This window comes from Lonchura striata, chromosome 2 (assembly GCF_050655825.1).
Source record: "Lonchura striata isolate lonStrDom1 chromosome 2, ASM5065582v1, whole genome shotgun sequence".
Classification (NCBI taxonomy): Eukaryota; Metazoa; Chordata; class Aves; order Passeriformes; family Estrildidae; genus Lonchura; species Lonchura striata.
The window spans coordinates 35,398,798-35,415,557 of record NC_140704.1 but is presented as its reverse complement, the minus strand read 5'-3'; the positions used below and the strand labels follow the sequence as shown (position 1 = coordinate 35,415,557).

General features: G+C 39.8%; 1 protein-coding gene across 7 annotated transcripts in view; it reads left to right on the top strand.

Annotated features, from left to right (window-relative positions):
• Positions 1–60: 60 nt before the first annotated feature.
• ANKRD28 (ankyrin repeat domain 28) overlaps positions 61–16,760 on the top strand; it is a 123,617-nt gene continuing 106,917 nt past the window's right edge. For 3 of the 7 annotated variants that reach the window (XM_085573155.1, XM_021538156.3, XM_085573151.1), the window contains exon 1: positions 61–136. Coding sequence is in view for 1 of the 7 variants with exons in the window: in XM_021538156.3 (XP_021393831.1) it covers positions 110–136 (27 nt within the window). In the remaining 6 variants the exon portion in view is untranslated. Of the gene's footprint in view, positions 137–284; positions 14,895–16,760 lie in introns of those variants that run through there. The other 4 variants (XR_014953250.1, XR_014953251.1, XM_085573152.1 and 1 more) reach the window with 3 other exon arrangements.

The following is a 16,760-nucleotide window of genomic DNA, read 5'->3' as shown; positions in this document are numbered from 1 at the left end:
GGGCGTGGCCGGGGGCGCGGCCGGCGCGCGGCGGCGGGGGGGCGTGGCCGCGCGGCGCGCGGAGCCGGGAGTCGTTGGCGGCGGGCGGAGGCGGCGGCGCGCGCTCGCCATGGTGTTCCTGAAACTCCGCGAGCAGGTGGGCATTCCCGAGCTCCCCTTCCCTCTCCTCCCCTCCCGCCGCCGCCCGCCGCGCCCTCCGCAGCCGCGGGGTGCCGCGCGCGCGCGGGTGACAGGCGGCGGGCAGCGGGAGGCAGCATGGCTGCTGCCGCCGCCGGGGTCCGGGCTGGGTGGGAGGCGCCATGTGCGCACGGTGTGGGCGCCGGTGCCCCCGCGGGGCGGGCGGCAGCCGCCGTCCCTCGCAGGTACCGGGCCGAACAGGTGGCCGCGGCAGCCCGGCCGCCCCTCGGCTTGCCTCGCCGGCGGGTCCCCGCCCCGGAGCGGAGGGGAAGCCCGGGAGGGGCGATGGGGGTTGGTCTGAGGGCTCCCCCCGGGCCAGCCCTGCCCCGCGCCTGTTTTGGGAAGGGAAGGGTCTCTGTCCGGGGCTCCCCGGGCCTGGGGAGCTGGCCGGTGTGAGGGGACCGACCTGCGCGCTGCCGGAGGCGGGAGGCGGCGTGCCCGGCAGATGCGGCTGCAGCCGGCGCCGCTCCCCCGGACGCGGACCCGGCCCTTGCCCTGCGCAATTTCGCGTGCCCGGGAGCCGCCTGCTCGTCCCTCCACCTTTCCCTTCCAGGCCTTTAAAGTCTTTTGTTCGGCCGCCTTGTCTTTCGCCTCCCGCGGTCGTGACAGACCTTCCCCGAGCCCGCGCTCCCCTCCTGAGAGCGAAGGAGGTTCTTGGTGCCTTCAGTGGGTTGTTGCTCCCGTCGCATCACACCCTTCTTTGTCTGCCAGGCTCTTCGGTTTCCATCCCAGCTGGTGAAAAATACTTGTCTTCGCTGCCGTGTCCTTTCCTGGTGTCTCCCCTGTCCTACCTATTGTCTCCTGCGCGGTATCAGGATACAAAGGTGGGAGGGTCTGCGCTGCCAGTTTGCCGCTTATGAAAAGATGTTTCTTAGGAATGGTATTTTCATGTGTGTCAAGCCGAATTCCGTGTAAAAAACTCATACGTCCTGCTGTGGGTCTCCTTATTACTCTTTGTTACTTTTCCTTAAAGATAACCAACTGTAACACTTGAAGACCCCACCCCCTTCCCAAGGAAAAAAAAAAGCAGAAATAAAAAAGCCTGTAGAAACTTGGGGGTGGTTAGGCAGCTGGTATTCTGTCTGCTTGTTATGCTGATCCGTATCAGCCCATCCTTACCTGCGAGTCCTTTCATTAGTTACACATCAGTGTTTTCACACTTAGGTTGCATGATCCCTCGGGATTTTGTTCGAAGGAACATCTGTGATATGGGGCTGGGATCTCTCATGTCCTGCTGTGTTGTATGTAAACTTTGTGAAGTCTCGTTTTAGAACCTTATCTATGAATCAGCAACAATTGTGGATCTGAAAGACACTTAGTGTCCCTTGCGTTAGGTTTCCTTTCAGGATTTGTTGCTGTTCTTCTATGGGAGACTTCCTACAGAAATAAGCACCTGTTCGTCTCTTCTATTAAATAAGCCCTTCTGTTAAAACCAAGAACTATAATCCCTCGGCAAGTAATAATTTCAAAATAGTTATCAAAAACCCCACTATCAATATGTTAATGTGAAAGTACTGTATTTCAGAACTTTTCTTCTGGGGAGGATCCTGCTATTGACAGATGTTAAAGTGAAATATTAAGCTGTGTGGGACCATTGGTTTGACAGTAATGCATGTGAGGCTTTCTGCTTCTGTCATAATGTAAGTTTTAATCCAGAAGTACAAGGAGGATTTTTTTAGAGGCTTCACAGATCTTTAAAGGTGAATTGATACACTGGAAATTGAAGTATTCTTTCACATAAAGGAGGAGGTGGGAAGGGCAGGAGAGGGAAGGAAGGAAGGAAATGCTGGTTTTGGACAGTCTTTTATAGAGGGAATGATTTTTAGCAGCAGCTGCATTTCTGCTGCTAAAGTATCAGTTGCTTGACAAATCAGTTATTTCAAACTGAATTCTGTTATAACTGTGTAAGAATGCCAGAAAGTCATGAGGAATCATGTTAGCATGAAACTCCTCAGCTTTGGTATACAGAGCATTCCTGCAGGTCAGTGTTGCAGTGTGCTGCAGGATGTCTTGACTTGAGGATGCTGTACTGAGAGTGTGGCACCACCTGCTCTTTATGAAAAGCAGCCTGTGGTACTGCATGGGAGTAGTGGTGTTCCTCTTCAGTAGTTCATGAAACATGCTTCTTGTGTGCTTGAAACATTTGCTTTGCTCTGTAGTGGTGTGTTTGGTTAGAATAAAGTAAGATGTCTTGTGTATTTGTAGTCCTTAAAGTGACTCTGTGCTTCACAGGGAAGTGCAAAGGCTGCTCTCTTGTTCGAAGAAGGGAAGTGATTTGCTAGTTCTTTCTTCAGCTGTCAGATTAATAACTTTCTGAAAAAAGTTTACTAAATAATGTATTATTTAAATGTGATTATCAAGATTATTTTTTTCAAATTCAACATATACCTGTTGAATTTATTCTTTGATAATGTAGAAGGGCTTTGTGTTAAACGTCAGAATTATGCTGGGGACAGGCAGACTTATGCCATGCAAGAAGCTTAGTGTTTTCTTGCACTTGCTTAGTTTTTCAAGTTGCTGCAAGCTAGTGTAAAAGCAGTGCTAGGAAGTTAAAATGAGGTAAGAAATTCTGCTCTGAGGCTCTTAGTTGAGCTCAGAGGGTGAAATCCCAGTTCCGCTTGCTTGATTTAATTTACTTAGTACCTGATAAACAAAACTTTGATCCTGCAGATGCTTAATGGGTTTGTGAAGCTCAAATATTTATTTGTCTGTGGAGGCTGATTTGACACGTTTAACCTTCAGAATACAGGTTTTCCACAAACTGAGAAAAGTAGGCCTTTCCTTGGGTTCAACAACTGGCCAGCCAGTACATTATTTATAAATTTGTGTTACTACTTGAGCTTTATTGCTTTGTCATCCTACCAGGTAGGAATTTATTTCAAAGTTGTGACATAATTGAAGGTGTACACTGCACTTTCAAAAGTGACTCATGTTTGCTTTCAAAGTATATCAGGTACCAAAAAAATTTATAAGTCATGTTTGCAAAAAATGCATTTAAAGCTGAATGAACTGTTTTGGGCAAAGCTGCTACCTGTAATGCTCAACAGCAAACTGTAACTCAAGTATAGCAAAGCAGTCGTTCAAGTGTCAAAGTAGAAGTTGTAGATTGTTCTAGATTGTTTGTGCAGTGTTGTGCACTTGTTGTTTAATAACAAAGGTAGCAAATCTGCAAATTGTCAATGTTAAACTATTCAAGGTAGAGATGAAAAATATGGCAAATATACATTATAATTGAGGTATTTGCTCTTAAGTTTGTTGGCTTTCGTAGTGTCTTCATTTATTGGTGTTTGTAGACCAGGTTCTTCTAAGTGAGATGCTGCTTTAACTACAAAAATGCTAAGTGAAACGAAGCCTAGAAAAGTTTGTTTCTTCCTGAAATGCTATGTTATCCTGCTGTTAGAAACTGCACTGACAGTTCAATTTAGGTCAAGGGGCACTAATGTTTTATCACAATTCTTTTTTTCCATTTCAGGGGAGTGTGTGGAAGGGAAGTTATGGGGTGGGGGGAAAAAAAGGCTTAACTTGCTTGTAGTGGTATGCCTTGGTCTCCTGTGTGAAAGCCCGCTCACCTCTGCGTAGCTAACTGTGGAAGACTAAGTTTTGGGGGTTTTTTTTCTGTTATGCAGTCATAGGTTCTAGGTACACTAACTGTTTCCAAGAACAGATAAATTCTTACTCCTTAAGGGGTTGCAAGTTAGTCTCTCTTACACCTAAGAGGTAATTGACAGCTTAGTTTTTCTTAATGTGTAGGTGAAATCTGGATTGCCCAACAGCCCAGGAATTTATTCCTTTTGTGTTACAAGCCTTACCTGCATATGTGCCTATAGGTCATCTTTTAGGCTCACATAAGCCTTACATCTCAGCAGAGTTTTGTTGAAAGGTATGAAACTAATCAAAACTGGCTTGTTGTTTTTTTTTTTTTTCTTTAGTTTTGCAGCTATATATTTCTGTCAAAACTCACTGGTTGCAGTGTCGTTATATTTGGTAAAGCTTTATTCTTTTTCTTTCAATGCATCATAGTTTTAATATTATACATTTCCCATTTTCTCTGAATCTTAAATGTGTAACAGGAAGATGTCTTAGGGCTAATAATGATGGGCATGTGGAAGGATTTTGTATGGGATTTTCCTGTATGACTGCTAGACTGTGCTTGAGGCAGTGCATTTATTTCCATAAGTCAGATATGAGTGGTAAGGATCTGAGTAGGAACAACTGCATGAGGATATGAGGATGACCACTTATCTTTAAAGTCCTTGAACAGTGAGAGCACTGACTTCTTTATTGCCCATTTATATCTTTCTCATAGCTAAGATGGATCTTGTTCAATTGGCAGTTAAACAAATGTTTGCAGTGTCATAGTGAACACTCTGAATGCCTCTATGGTTGCTATTTTCATTACTGCCAGTGTTAGACTTCATTCCTTTAGAATTTATGCCAAGAATAAATGTCCCAACTAGTTCCTTGTTACACTCGGAGGAGGAATGGTCTCCTGTGGTGATGAAAAGGAGCTGCTGCTGTTCAGTGAGGGAGGGATGTGGTGGGAATGGAATTCTGTGGTATTGCTCTACAAATTCTGTTCAGATGTAGGCTAATGAGATGTTTTGTTTTATTTATGACTTTTTTGGTGGAAGTTACTTTAAAGTTACTCTTTTTAAAAATCCAATAATTTCTTTCATGAATCTTGTAGTGGTTAAGAACCAGCTCTTTTGTACTCTGTTGTCCATCATATGTTCTTCCTAAAATTTGCATCTAATATTTCAAACAGTATACAAGATAATTAGATTAAGAATTGGTAATTCTTACCAAGACACCTAAAGTCTTACTGTTAGTTCTCTTGTTCCAAGGCTAAGAACTTACATCTGCTGAGAAGATAAGTTTCTTTAGCTGATGAACAAGTCTGAGTAACCTGAACTCTGTTTATCTTGTTATATGCAGTAATTACCAGCCCTTCCATTAGAATGTGTTGAGAGAACCTGGTTCTACCACGTGTTCGTTCATTTGGGGGGATCAGATTGCCCCGTGATAACTTTGGAACTTTTGACTTGTGAACAAGCAGTTCTCCTCAGTCAAGAAAATAAACCTTTTAAAAGAAGAAGGAAAAAAAAGGTGGGGGAGAAACAAAGCGAGCCTTGACTCTGCAGTCAGATCCTTAAGGCGGATCCTGTTAACTCAGCAGCCTTCTGTGAGGATATAAAGGTCTATTCATGTAGATAGCATTGAAGGTTTCTGACCATTATTTGGAGGCAAATATCAGGGGAAAAATGAAGGAAATGGGCACGTCTCTATGAAGAAGTGACTTCTTTAGCACCCACAAAAAAAAGGTGATTCCTGTAGAAAACTAGTAGCTGTTTAGACTCTGAACTAGCAGTCTGCTATCTGGTATGGACTGTTATTTTCCCAGATTCCTATGGTTGTTCCACTCACTGAAATGGGTTGTGGAATATTATTATTGAAATTAAATATATTTGGTATTGCCATACCTGATATTTTTCTCTAATCAGCTGGCATCCTGAGGTCAAACTAATATCTGATGATTTGTTTTCTTGCTCCTGCCAACTTTTTATTTTGTTCTTACCTCTATTCCTTACTCCTATTTCTGGAAATTGAGTGGGAGATTCGTTGCCTTAGTTACAGTGACTAACTGTTTGAAAGTTATTTATAATGTTTGTTTTTAAATAACCTGTATCACAATAGAATCATAGAACATTTTACATCAATAAAAAAGTAAACAAAGCAGTACATCACTGGTAGCATGCTTACAGTGCAGATTTTTGGGAGGTTTGTTTCCCTTTCTTTGTTGGGGGTGGAAGACAATTTCTAATCTGGCATTACAAGATACATCTGAAATAAAGTGTCTTGGTGTTATCCTTTGTACAAAGACAAAAGAATGTTTAAGCTCCAAAATATCAGGGAATGTTATCTTTCCTTAGTAAAGACATTAGCACTCTCCCCAGGGGGTGGCAATATACCGGTTTAACTCTGTTAATTCAGTTGTGATTCTGGTGTTGATGAATTATACAGCACTGACCCATTTTGGCACAGAAACCAGAGCTAATGTAAGAGTGGTGGGAAGAAGGGGAGACTTGTAGCCAGCTGTGTGGGTGCAGAGATAAAGAGGAAGCACCAGAAATGATATGCAAATCAAAGAGGGACAAAATAGTTGGTTTGTAGCATTCTTGTAGATTAGGAAACTGCTTGTTAGCTGAAGTTAATGACTTAGCTGATGACTTCTGTCCTTAAATCATGAGATGCTCTTTACTGTGAATTGAATATAATCTGAGATTTTCATTATCTCTACAGTAATGTATGTATGCGAATTGAGTGAACTGTACTATGTAAGTAGATTGTTTTATACATGAATAAAGTCTACCTATTTAGGGCAGCCTGAGAACAAATATATTTTTCAGTAAGTTACTGAAATAATATATAAATTTGAGAAGTTAAACTTAAGAACTAAATTTACCTGGATGGGGGTGAAAGTGTTTACAATTATAAACTGACTCATATTAGAGCTTCCTGAATGTTCAGGTTTTGTAGGTAACTGCCTGTTTACAGGACTTGAGTCTAATTCTGACTGTGTCTTGAACTGTTATGAAGTCATCCTAAATGTTTAATGTTTCCATATTCTCAGACAGTGAACTTCACTTAATGGCCTTTCTAATTCAAGATGATGAGCATTTGCCTGTAACTCATTCTTGGTAATTTTGCAGTCATGCAATTATACTTAAGGTCCACTCTCACTTTGTGCTGAAGTCCTGTACCTGCTTCCATCTGGTGCAGAGAAGAAAGCATGGATTTTTTTTTTTTTTTTTTTTTTTTACTCTGGCAAAGTGAAGATAAAACACTGCCTTAATGAAGAAAGAGAAGGGACCACAAGCAAGAACAGTCAGCATGACAGAATGAAAGTGAAATTGCAGTTAAAGCATTGAGACCAAAATGAGCCTTTTTTAGAGCTTACAGAATTTCTAGCAATCATGAAGAATCCATGTTTTGTTTCAAGATTTTGCTGTTTGTCCTCTTTTTTGACTTTATTTTGATAGCTCCATCTATGCTAGTTCCCTTGACACCTGGTCATCAAGCAGCAGGTGGCATAACAGACCGGGGATCTACCCAGCTCATAGATGAAGGAGCTACTTGTGTCATAGACAGCTGACCTGGAGGCAATAAAAAACATTTTCAGGAAGTTCTATAGTTATTTATATACTAACATAATCTATTACTAATAAATTATTAAGTAATTTAAATCCATTGCTGCAGACTTAAGTTTTGTACCGTGTTTGGGGTAATTGGTATTCTCTCCTTCCCTGTCCTGTTTTCAGGTCATCTGCTTCTTCTGTCAGTTGCTCATGAAGGTGGGCAGAGGATCTGTGCAAGTCCTTTTTGTCATCCCAAGCACTTGATGTGTCTTTCCTGCCTCAGATCTCTATGGAGTGTCTGCTAACATTTCATACATTTCATTCACTCACCAGTGTGTCCCCAAAAAGTATTATTGGTAGGTTTAAATGAGGGACATAAAGTCAGGAGAGGAAGAAAAACAAAACACTAAGGTTGTTTTTCTGGTTACATTATTACTCATTGTTTCAAATTAGTGCAATGTCCCAGGTCATGATAGAAGGATGCTTCAGAAACAGCATGTCAATGGCATTCCTCACCCCTCTCCTCTGTCCCTTTGTAATTGCAGGGTTTTGTTCTGTTCTTGCTGTGTTTGCTAAAACATGAGGATCAATAGAAAGAGGTCTTGTGCTTAATTCTGTGTTGCTGTGCAGTCTTTGCCAAATCAGAACCCTGTAATGGTACTGCCTGATGGCTTTTATTTCCTTTGCTCCTTGTCTCAGTTCCAGGAGCCGTATTTTGTTTTATAGCTCTGCTGTATCTAGTACCTTTTATTTTTTTTAACAGTGCTCTTCCATTCAGGGGGATAATTGTCAGTATTAAGGAGTACTTGTAGAAGAACACTTTCTTTTCTTGTTTCTGTCACCTGCAGGGCTGCAGAGGCCATTACTGACCTGCAACAGTACTGATCCTGTAGTAACCAACCAGCTCATTTATTTCTTCCAGTCCTAACCACTGACATTGCTTGCAGTTTCTTTCCATCCACAAGCACAGGAACATTTAAAGTTTATTATCTAACACTACTTAGATTACAGAATGGTGAATTTGTTAAAATAAAACCTTTCAAGTAAAGAATATTTTATGACTTGTCCATAGACATTTCTCTATTCTTTTTTACCATAAGTTTAGCAAATGATAATTACTGCAATCAGGGATGTAAATAGTCAAGTTAATCTACTCTATAAGAAACAGAGCTCAAGAGAAGAGTTCTTTGAATGCTTTCATAATGAAAGTGAAAAAGTAAAGAGAGGATTTATAAAACACCAGAGAGAACCGGGAGGAGAGAAAGGGTTTAGGATATCGCAGTTTGTCAGCATTAGTGAACAGCAATGCTTTTCTGATGAACTTCAAGTTTCATAGTCAAGGATCACCCAAAAACCAATAGGTATGCAGCTACCCTGTGGAGCTATGTTTGCAATGACTTGAAGATACTGATTCCTTTTTCTACCTACTGCACCTTTTTATAGCACAGGAGGGGAACTTTCACAGCATCTATAATCTCAAACTAACACTGTGAATAATACACGGAAGAGGATGCCTCCTGCTGTTTTTCTACACCCAGAGATGTAAAAAATGTTTTTGGATCAAGTATATCAAATTTATTATTTTGGAAGGGCAAATATAGCTGCATGCAGCCATATCTTTTATATCTGAAAGGACTTTGACTCTACATATCATTAATATACTTCCTTTTTTTATAAACTCTGAACATCTAGCAAGCCATAATTATTTAAAAAATATGATATTTTTATAGCATGCATTTGAACAGATTATTTATGGGGTTTTCATACCTGAAAGTTGATAAAATTTCTGTAATACTCTGCATGTGTTAAAACTGTTTTCATAGTCATTTAAGGATTAAACTTACTGCATATATAATTCAAGAATAATTACTAGAAGTGCCATGGTATGTGAGTCTGTGTCCACAAGTATTAGAAGAATTCTGCACAAAAATTTCCATGACTGTTGAAAAATTGTTGATTATATCTTTGCATTTTGGCTTTATTGTCATCTGGAAGGCTTTCTTCTGCTGTTGCAATGGCTGTTCAAAATATCCCACACATTTAGGGTATCACACTGGTTTCCTGTCTCGACATCCCACCCCTTCCATGGGGGAGCCGTGAGATTTGTTTCCTTCTATAAAGCTCTCTGCTGGAACTTAACATAAGCCAAAGAAACAGTATCTGAACGGCAGGAGAAACTGCAATGCCAGTGGTGCTTTGGAGACTGTCAGAGCTCCGTCCCTGGAAGTTTGCCACACCAGTACTAGCAGTGCTCTCCTCCATGTTGACTGGAGGTGTTGCAGAGTTGCTTGGGAACTGTCATTCTGGAGTAAGTTCTTTGGAAAATTAGCTGCTTGCCTCTGCAATGGCCACAAGCACAAATAAAACCTGCAGCCCTGAAGCTTGATCTGGTGGTGGCAGCTGGCCACGGTGAACTGAACCCAAAGACAAGATGAATGTACCTGCAGAAAAGATCTCAGAAATGTCTGCTGGTGCTCAGCCTTCCATGTTATGGCAACCCTTATTATCCTTACTGACATACAGGTGTTTTAGATGTGTCCAGAAAAGCCCTGTTGTTTGTTTTTATATGTATGTATGTACAGTCATACGTATATGACTGTCCTACCCACTAGAGCTTCTTTTACGATGCCTGACACACGCCTTGTTTTTGGGAAAAGCAACCTGTAAAAGTAGGATGGATAATTGAAGAAAAGAAGAGGAATTGTTAGAATTACATCATTTGGCCTCAAGGTTTCGTGACCTGCTCTTGTGTGGAGTGCAGTGATATGTAGCCTGCCTGGGAAGTGCTGTGTTGTCACAGGATGCCTGTTCAGAATGCCAAGTTCTTACTTTTCACTGTGCTGCAGAAGTAAGGTGCAATTCCTTAGGTGTGTATTTGCACTGTCTTGATTTTTTCACTAGATAGGAAGCAATGAAAATGACCTGTAACAAGCAAGGTTAAAATACTGACAGAAACATTGGGAAATGTTTTTCTTGTAATTCTGTTTTTCTTTTAAGAGGTTAATTAAAAGCCAAAACTATGCTAATTATATGCCTTGGAAATTATCTACCACGGTGAATGCCAACATTTTCAGCTGACAGATAAGAGAAGGAAATACAGATACATGAACTACTGAATGCAAATGTATTTCTGGTGTAGGGTAGGACTGTGTGTGTGAGAAATGGAGTACATGCCTGAATCAACCCTGTTCTTTTAAGCCAGTGGAGTAGGTAAATTTTTATGAAACATTAGAGTTCTGTAATTTTAGGATGGAGTTTAATGATGTGCTTCTTCTCGAGTTGTTTTTTTAGTTTTTTTGTTGTTTTCATTTGCAAAGTTTCTAACAATAATGGTTGAAACTCACTGGCTTCTAATCTACTGCCTAAGGCCATGGTTTGATATTAGGTGGTAGCTGAGCTTAAGCAGTCTCTCAGTCTTTTCTTCTGCAAGGCAGTGAAGAGGGAGAGGAGAGGCAAATTATTTAGGTTAGCATAGGACTGTGAAGTTGTTCTTGAAAGTTTTCCAAAGTAGGAAATACAAATGAGTGTTTTGGATCATATAAACTTACTCTCATGTCTGTCTTTGTGTCAGATGTAATTGCAGATGACGTGTGTTGTGTAATGTCCTTTGGTTTGGGGGCTGGAGGTGAGTGGAGAAACTTGAGTGTGGTCTACCTTGGACATATCTCTCTGAGTAACTTTGATGCTATTGGTCTTAAACTTCCTAGAATGTGTTTGGAAACTCAACAACAGGCTTGATTTTCTTGTCTGGTTCTTGATTGTTCTGGGCTTTGAGTGTGGTTGTGAATCCTTCTTTAACTGTGAAAGAACCTAGGGTTTCAGAAGTCTGCTTCTATTTATAACACACCATGTTGACTTATATTGACTGAAAACTCTAAAAGAAGAAAAGTTGCACTGTAAGATCCTTGTTTACCACGTTTGCTGCCTGTCAGGATCCTCAGCTTTTTCCTCATCTCTGATCTGACAACAAAATATCAGTTTTCCTGCAGGATTTTAAAGTTGCTTTTTCCCTCTCTTAGGGTGATCACATGCTCTACCAGTCAGTTTTACTGGAGCTCTGAAAATTACACCAAAAAGACTTTCTTTTGCTTTCCATCTCTTCTCAAGAGGTTACAGTGGAAGTACAAGACCATGTTTGGGTAGTCCAGTTACCTGAAAACCATATGCCAAAATTAGGCTGAACTTGCTGCAGCCTTTTTTTTTTTCCCCATAGAAACATGTACAGATAGAAGGCCCTTCAACGTTTGTGCCTCTTATGTATGCAGCTTTAATTCTTGGACACCATCCAGTGATGGCTTGGAGTCATGCCTGTTGTGACTAGTGATCCCTCTATCTCCCTGCACAGAGATATATGCTTGGGGTAGGGATATTCTAGTATGAAAACATGCTCATAGAAAAATTCCTAAGTAGAAATAAACTCTACAAATACTAAGTAACAAAGCATTTCAGTCTAAGAATAAACTGCAACCTTCTGGAATAGAAGAAAAATTTTCATCTCAGCTCAATAGGAAATGGAAACAGAAAATAGTAGATAGTGTTTTATATTCCATATATCACCTCGTATAGTTGTATGAATACCACAACATAAGCACACCGGTTGTGCAAATATTTTTATCAGTAGCTAGAGTAGATAACATTTTGGATTGCCATTAATGAAAACCTTATCTATCAAGGTGGACTGTTCCTTACTTTATTCTGTTTCTCATCTTTATTGTGTTGCAATAACATTTAATTCAGCAGGTTGTGGATGAGGCCATTCATCTGATTAATTTTATTTTCTGAAATAAACAATGGTAAAACTACAAAGCTTTGTTTAAAAGAAAAAACAAATTGGGCACATCTTTTGACTGTGAGAATGCACTGGGAATAATTACCAGTATATTAGGGTATAATAAAATTGTTCGTTATAGTTTCCAAACAAACAGTTGCCTACATATCACCTGTATGTTTTTGAGGACTTAGGTTACAGCCCCTACTTCAGGGTGGTTCTTCAAGCTGGCCATCAGCACCATTTAATTTTTTTTTTTAAATTTTAGCCTAAAAATTACAGGCAGCTGTTCAGGGGCTGCTTTCTGAGTAGGTCACCTGTCTCTGCTGTGGGCTGCTTCTAGTAGGTGTCAAAACCCAGAGGGGTGATGTAAAAATGTAAAACAAATGAATACAGGAAGGGTGGAAGAGGGAATGAGAATGGCAAACATTAAATAAAGAATTATTTTGCCCAGGAAATATAGCTTGATATAGGAAATATAGCTTGATATTTAAAACAGCTTACCTAAGTATCGGATTATAGATTTTCTTGGTAAGAGGCCAGAGTATGAGAGATAGCAGAGTCTTCTTCGCTATGCTGAAATAAATCAAGTTACTTAAAGTATGCAAAATTTTGAGAATACCTGTATTGTGTAGCTATTAGTGTTTTAAAATCAGAGTCAGTACTGCAAATTAAATTACATGTATGGCAAATTTGTTGTTATTCTGTACTTTATGTTCCTTGTTTTATAGGAGATACAGAGTACTTTTTGTTGTGCTTTTTGTATTTTGTTGTACAAAGGTTCTCAGTGATAAGACTAGACAAAAGGTTAATCTATTTTCAGTGTGGTTTATTGGCATGGATTGTGGGAACTTCGAGGGAATGTTTGAGTATGTAGAGAACAGGACAGAGAAAATTTTGATTTAAAAATTACATTAGGAAAAGATATGAGTATAGCTTGCTAAGATTTAAGTATAGCATCTAGCTGCTTTCAGAGAATTATAAAAAGTAACACTTAAGTAGTGTATATTTGTTGCCAGAGGATTGAATTCAAACTGCTTCATGAACGGAAGTCCTGAGCTAAGCACTTGGAACGAGTTTGTGAAAGCTCACTGTTTGAAAGCAGCATTAGACAGTAGCCTCTTCTGGAACAAATGCTATTTTCTTTACAATTACTCCTCTTAATTGGTCTGTTCAGGGTTGAAAATCAGAAGAAGCTGGGAAGGAGAAAGATTCTCCTATGAAGTGAACAGAACTGTCCTAATCCTAAAATTCTGACAGACTTTGTGGCCAGCCCCAAGTCATTGATTCAGCTCATTAACTGTTGTTGTATGAAGGAAATACTGTGGACTACTTAACTCAAGATATTTTTGGAATATTTTAATTAGTGGCACATGTAATTAAAACATCTTTTTTTTTTATTATTTCTGTCTTTGTTAGCTGCTCTGATAAAATCACAAATTAAAAAGTATAGCAAAAGTAATAAAAGTAAAGTAATTAGTGCATCAAAGTAATTAATACAGTGTAAAGATTATCATGTTCTATTTAAGTGCATTCAAAAAGCAAAAATAGAGCCCCAGATAACTCACTTTGATTTGTCCAGGTCTGTCCTTCTGAACACAGGCAGAGATTAGCTGAAAAACTGTTAGTAAAGCAATCAGCTGTCTGCTCTGAAAAGTGTTACCCCTGGTGATCTTATTTAGTGGTAGCTTGCTTGTCTTCTCCCTGTGGAGGGATTTAATCAATCGGGACTGAGAGATATTGCTGCAACATTGCATTGCTGTTGTGGAGAGATGCTATAATAATAATTTTATAGGGGGTTTCTTTTTTGTCTGGTTTTGGTGTGCTGGATTACACCCTGCTTAGAGCATGTCATTTTGCTGTTCTGTGTTTTGAAGGTTGTCTTCATATTACTAGGGTTGGAAATGACCTCTGGAGATTTCAGTCCAACCCCTCCCAAGGCAGGGTCCCACAGAGCAGGTGACTGAAACACACTCAGGTGGGTTTTAAACTTCTCTGGAGAGGGAGGCTCCACGACCTCTCTGGGCAGCCTGTTCCAGTGCTCTGCCCCCTCAATGAAAATAAGTTGTTCCTGGTGCTGAGGTGAAACTTCTTGTGGTTTGGTTTATTGACACTGCTCCTTGTCCTGTCACTGGGCACCACTGAAAAGAATCTGGCACCATCCTCTTGGCATCCACCTTTAAGATATTTATAAGCATTGATGAGATCCCATCTCTGTCTTCTCTAACCTGAGAGGTCCAGCTCCCACATTCTCTCACCAATAGAGGAGATATATTCTCACAATCTTTTCCCATCTGACTCCTATCTTCACCCTGAAGAAGTAAAAAATTTGAAATTTTCATGTGGCACAATTCTTGGGTCCTGTCTGTCAAGAAAAAATCTGACTTGTTTTATTGTTTATTTTTATTTATTTGTTTATTTGTTGAGCATTGAACCTAGATAATTGTAGGTAGGCAAATGTACTTCGGAAGTGAATTCTATTTAGTCAGTGTAATGGCACTTTAACTGAGCAAGGTCTTAGTTTGATTTGTGTGATCTGCTTTAGATTGATGGCATGACTTGGTTGGGATTACTTTTCCTGAGAATATCTTTGTCCACTGTGCAAGTGGACTTAGCTGTAACAGTTAACCTATTTTTTTTCTCGTCCCTTGAAGTGTTCCACTATCTGTGGAATGTAGTAATATTTTTTTTTTTTATTTACTTTTTTTTTTTTTTCCTGTAATGGCCAGATCTTGCTGAACTTCAAAATTGTGCTCTTATGTACAGCCATCCTCAGGTCAGCTAGAGAAGGTGACTGACTTCTGGCATCAGAGGTATCTGCTTTTCTTCCCTTTGCAGGCTGTATTGATGTAGTGGAATCTGCTGTGGCACTTGTGCGCAGCAGGTAAGAATGCCAGTTTTCCTCGTGCAGTTATGTGGGAGTGGCAGTCGTGATTCAAGCTTTAAGCAATTGACAGAGTGCACATAAAGGAGATGTTTGGCCTTGTGTCCTGTCCAAGCAGCTGGATTTTTCTCTTGAATGAGAAAATCCTAAAGTGTGTGGTGGTACCCTCTGTGTTCCCATGGAATTACAGTGAAGATCTTGTTTTTGACTTGAAACTGACTGATTTGTGCTGTGCCTCTTGTGAAATGCTGCTACATCCATATGTGAAAATGTGTCTCTTGAGTCTACTGGTCCGTTCTCTTTTACTGTTTTGCATTTTGGGGAATGAATGCTGTGTATCCTTTAGCAGTATTAAAATCTCAAAGCTTTGTTCTGACACACCTATGTGGAATGCCTCTATTCCAAGTGAATTTTGACTCTCCCATTTTAAAAACATGTTTTTATCCTGTTGCAATAGCCTCAAGGCTGATAAAACAATACCACCCCATGTGTGCTAGTGTTTATATGAAGTTGCAGACTCTTAAATCTATTCAAAGAGCTGCTTAGTTCATATATTTCATATATTTTGTTGCATTTTCCAATTTTTTTCTTTAAAGGCCTAGTCAATAGGATTAAGAAGACAATTGCTGTTTGCATTGCTGGCCCTGGGAATAGAGAAATGACTGCATGCACTGTTATTCCCTGTGTAGTATGGCACTTCCTCATTAAAGATCCAGTGAGGCCATTACTTTACTGGAGGCCAGTACTTTCAGTACTTCTATCTTTGCTTTTAAAAATTAATCTAAAAATATTCTTTTTAAAGGTACTGTTTTCCTTTCAGGGAGGGAGAAACAACTCCAAGGGAGCTTTTACTTAGGGTGGCTTGTTCCTGTTATGCATGAGCTGAATGTTTCCAAAAGACATTATTTTTTTTTTATGCCTGTAACTTCATTTTGCAAATGCATTCTTTTTTCATTTGAAATAGTACTTAGGTTTTATCATTCTGTCTGATGAATGAGTATTGTCAAAAATACTCCTAACCCTTCTTCCTGTTTTTCCTACCCTTGTATTTGGTAGAGTGGAAATGTTAAAATTCAGACACATGAAAATTAAATAGTAACGATTGAAACCCGTGAATCAAGAAACAATTTCCTAAATGTGGTGTGCTGGTAAAAGATGACCTCACAAACTCACCCTACTAACTATTGATCAAGTCTAATCTTTGTGCCTTGGCAGATACCTAAAGTATGCAATTATTTCCTCCCTCTACCTAGTATCAATTTTTAACTGCTGTCTTCCCATAGATGTTCTGAAATATGTCATAGCTGTATACTACAAAGTCTTCTTCAATCCTCTTGTGTGTTTTAAGCACTGAGGTTTCTGTTAAGACTGATTGTAGACTTTGAGAGATAACCTGCTATGGACAAACATAGACTCAGATAGCTCCAAACCCGTGCTTTCTTCTGATATTAATGTCTATGAACATCACTTCTTGATTTGTATTTCTCTTTGAATGTGACAGGCATCTGCTCAGATTAGAAAGCATTACTCATTTCTGGCCTCATGTACAGTGTTTTTGAAGAGTAGTTGTAGGTTCTAAAGAAGTCTGTCCTGGTTGTGAAGTTTCTTAATGGGTTGATTTATGTATGAACTGCTGTGACTCATAGCAAACCACCTCGTTTTTATCCAGATAATTACCTTGCTAAAAGATGTGTGAAATGTAAAGATTTCTTCCCTCAGCTTGAGGAGCAATGCTATTGTCTATCTGTCCTTTTGATGTTAAGTTTGATTAGAATTCATCTTCTGCTTGCTTTGC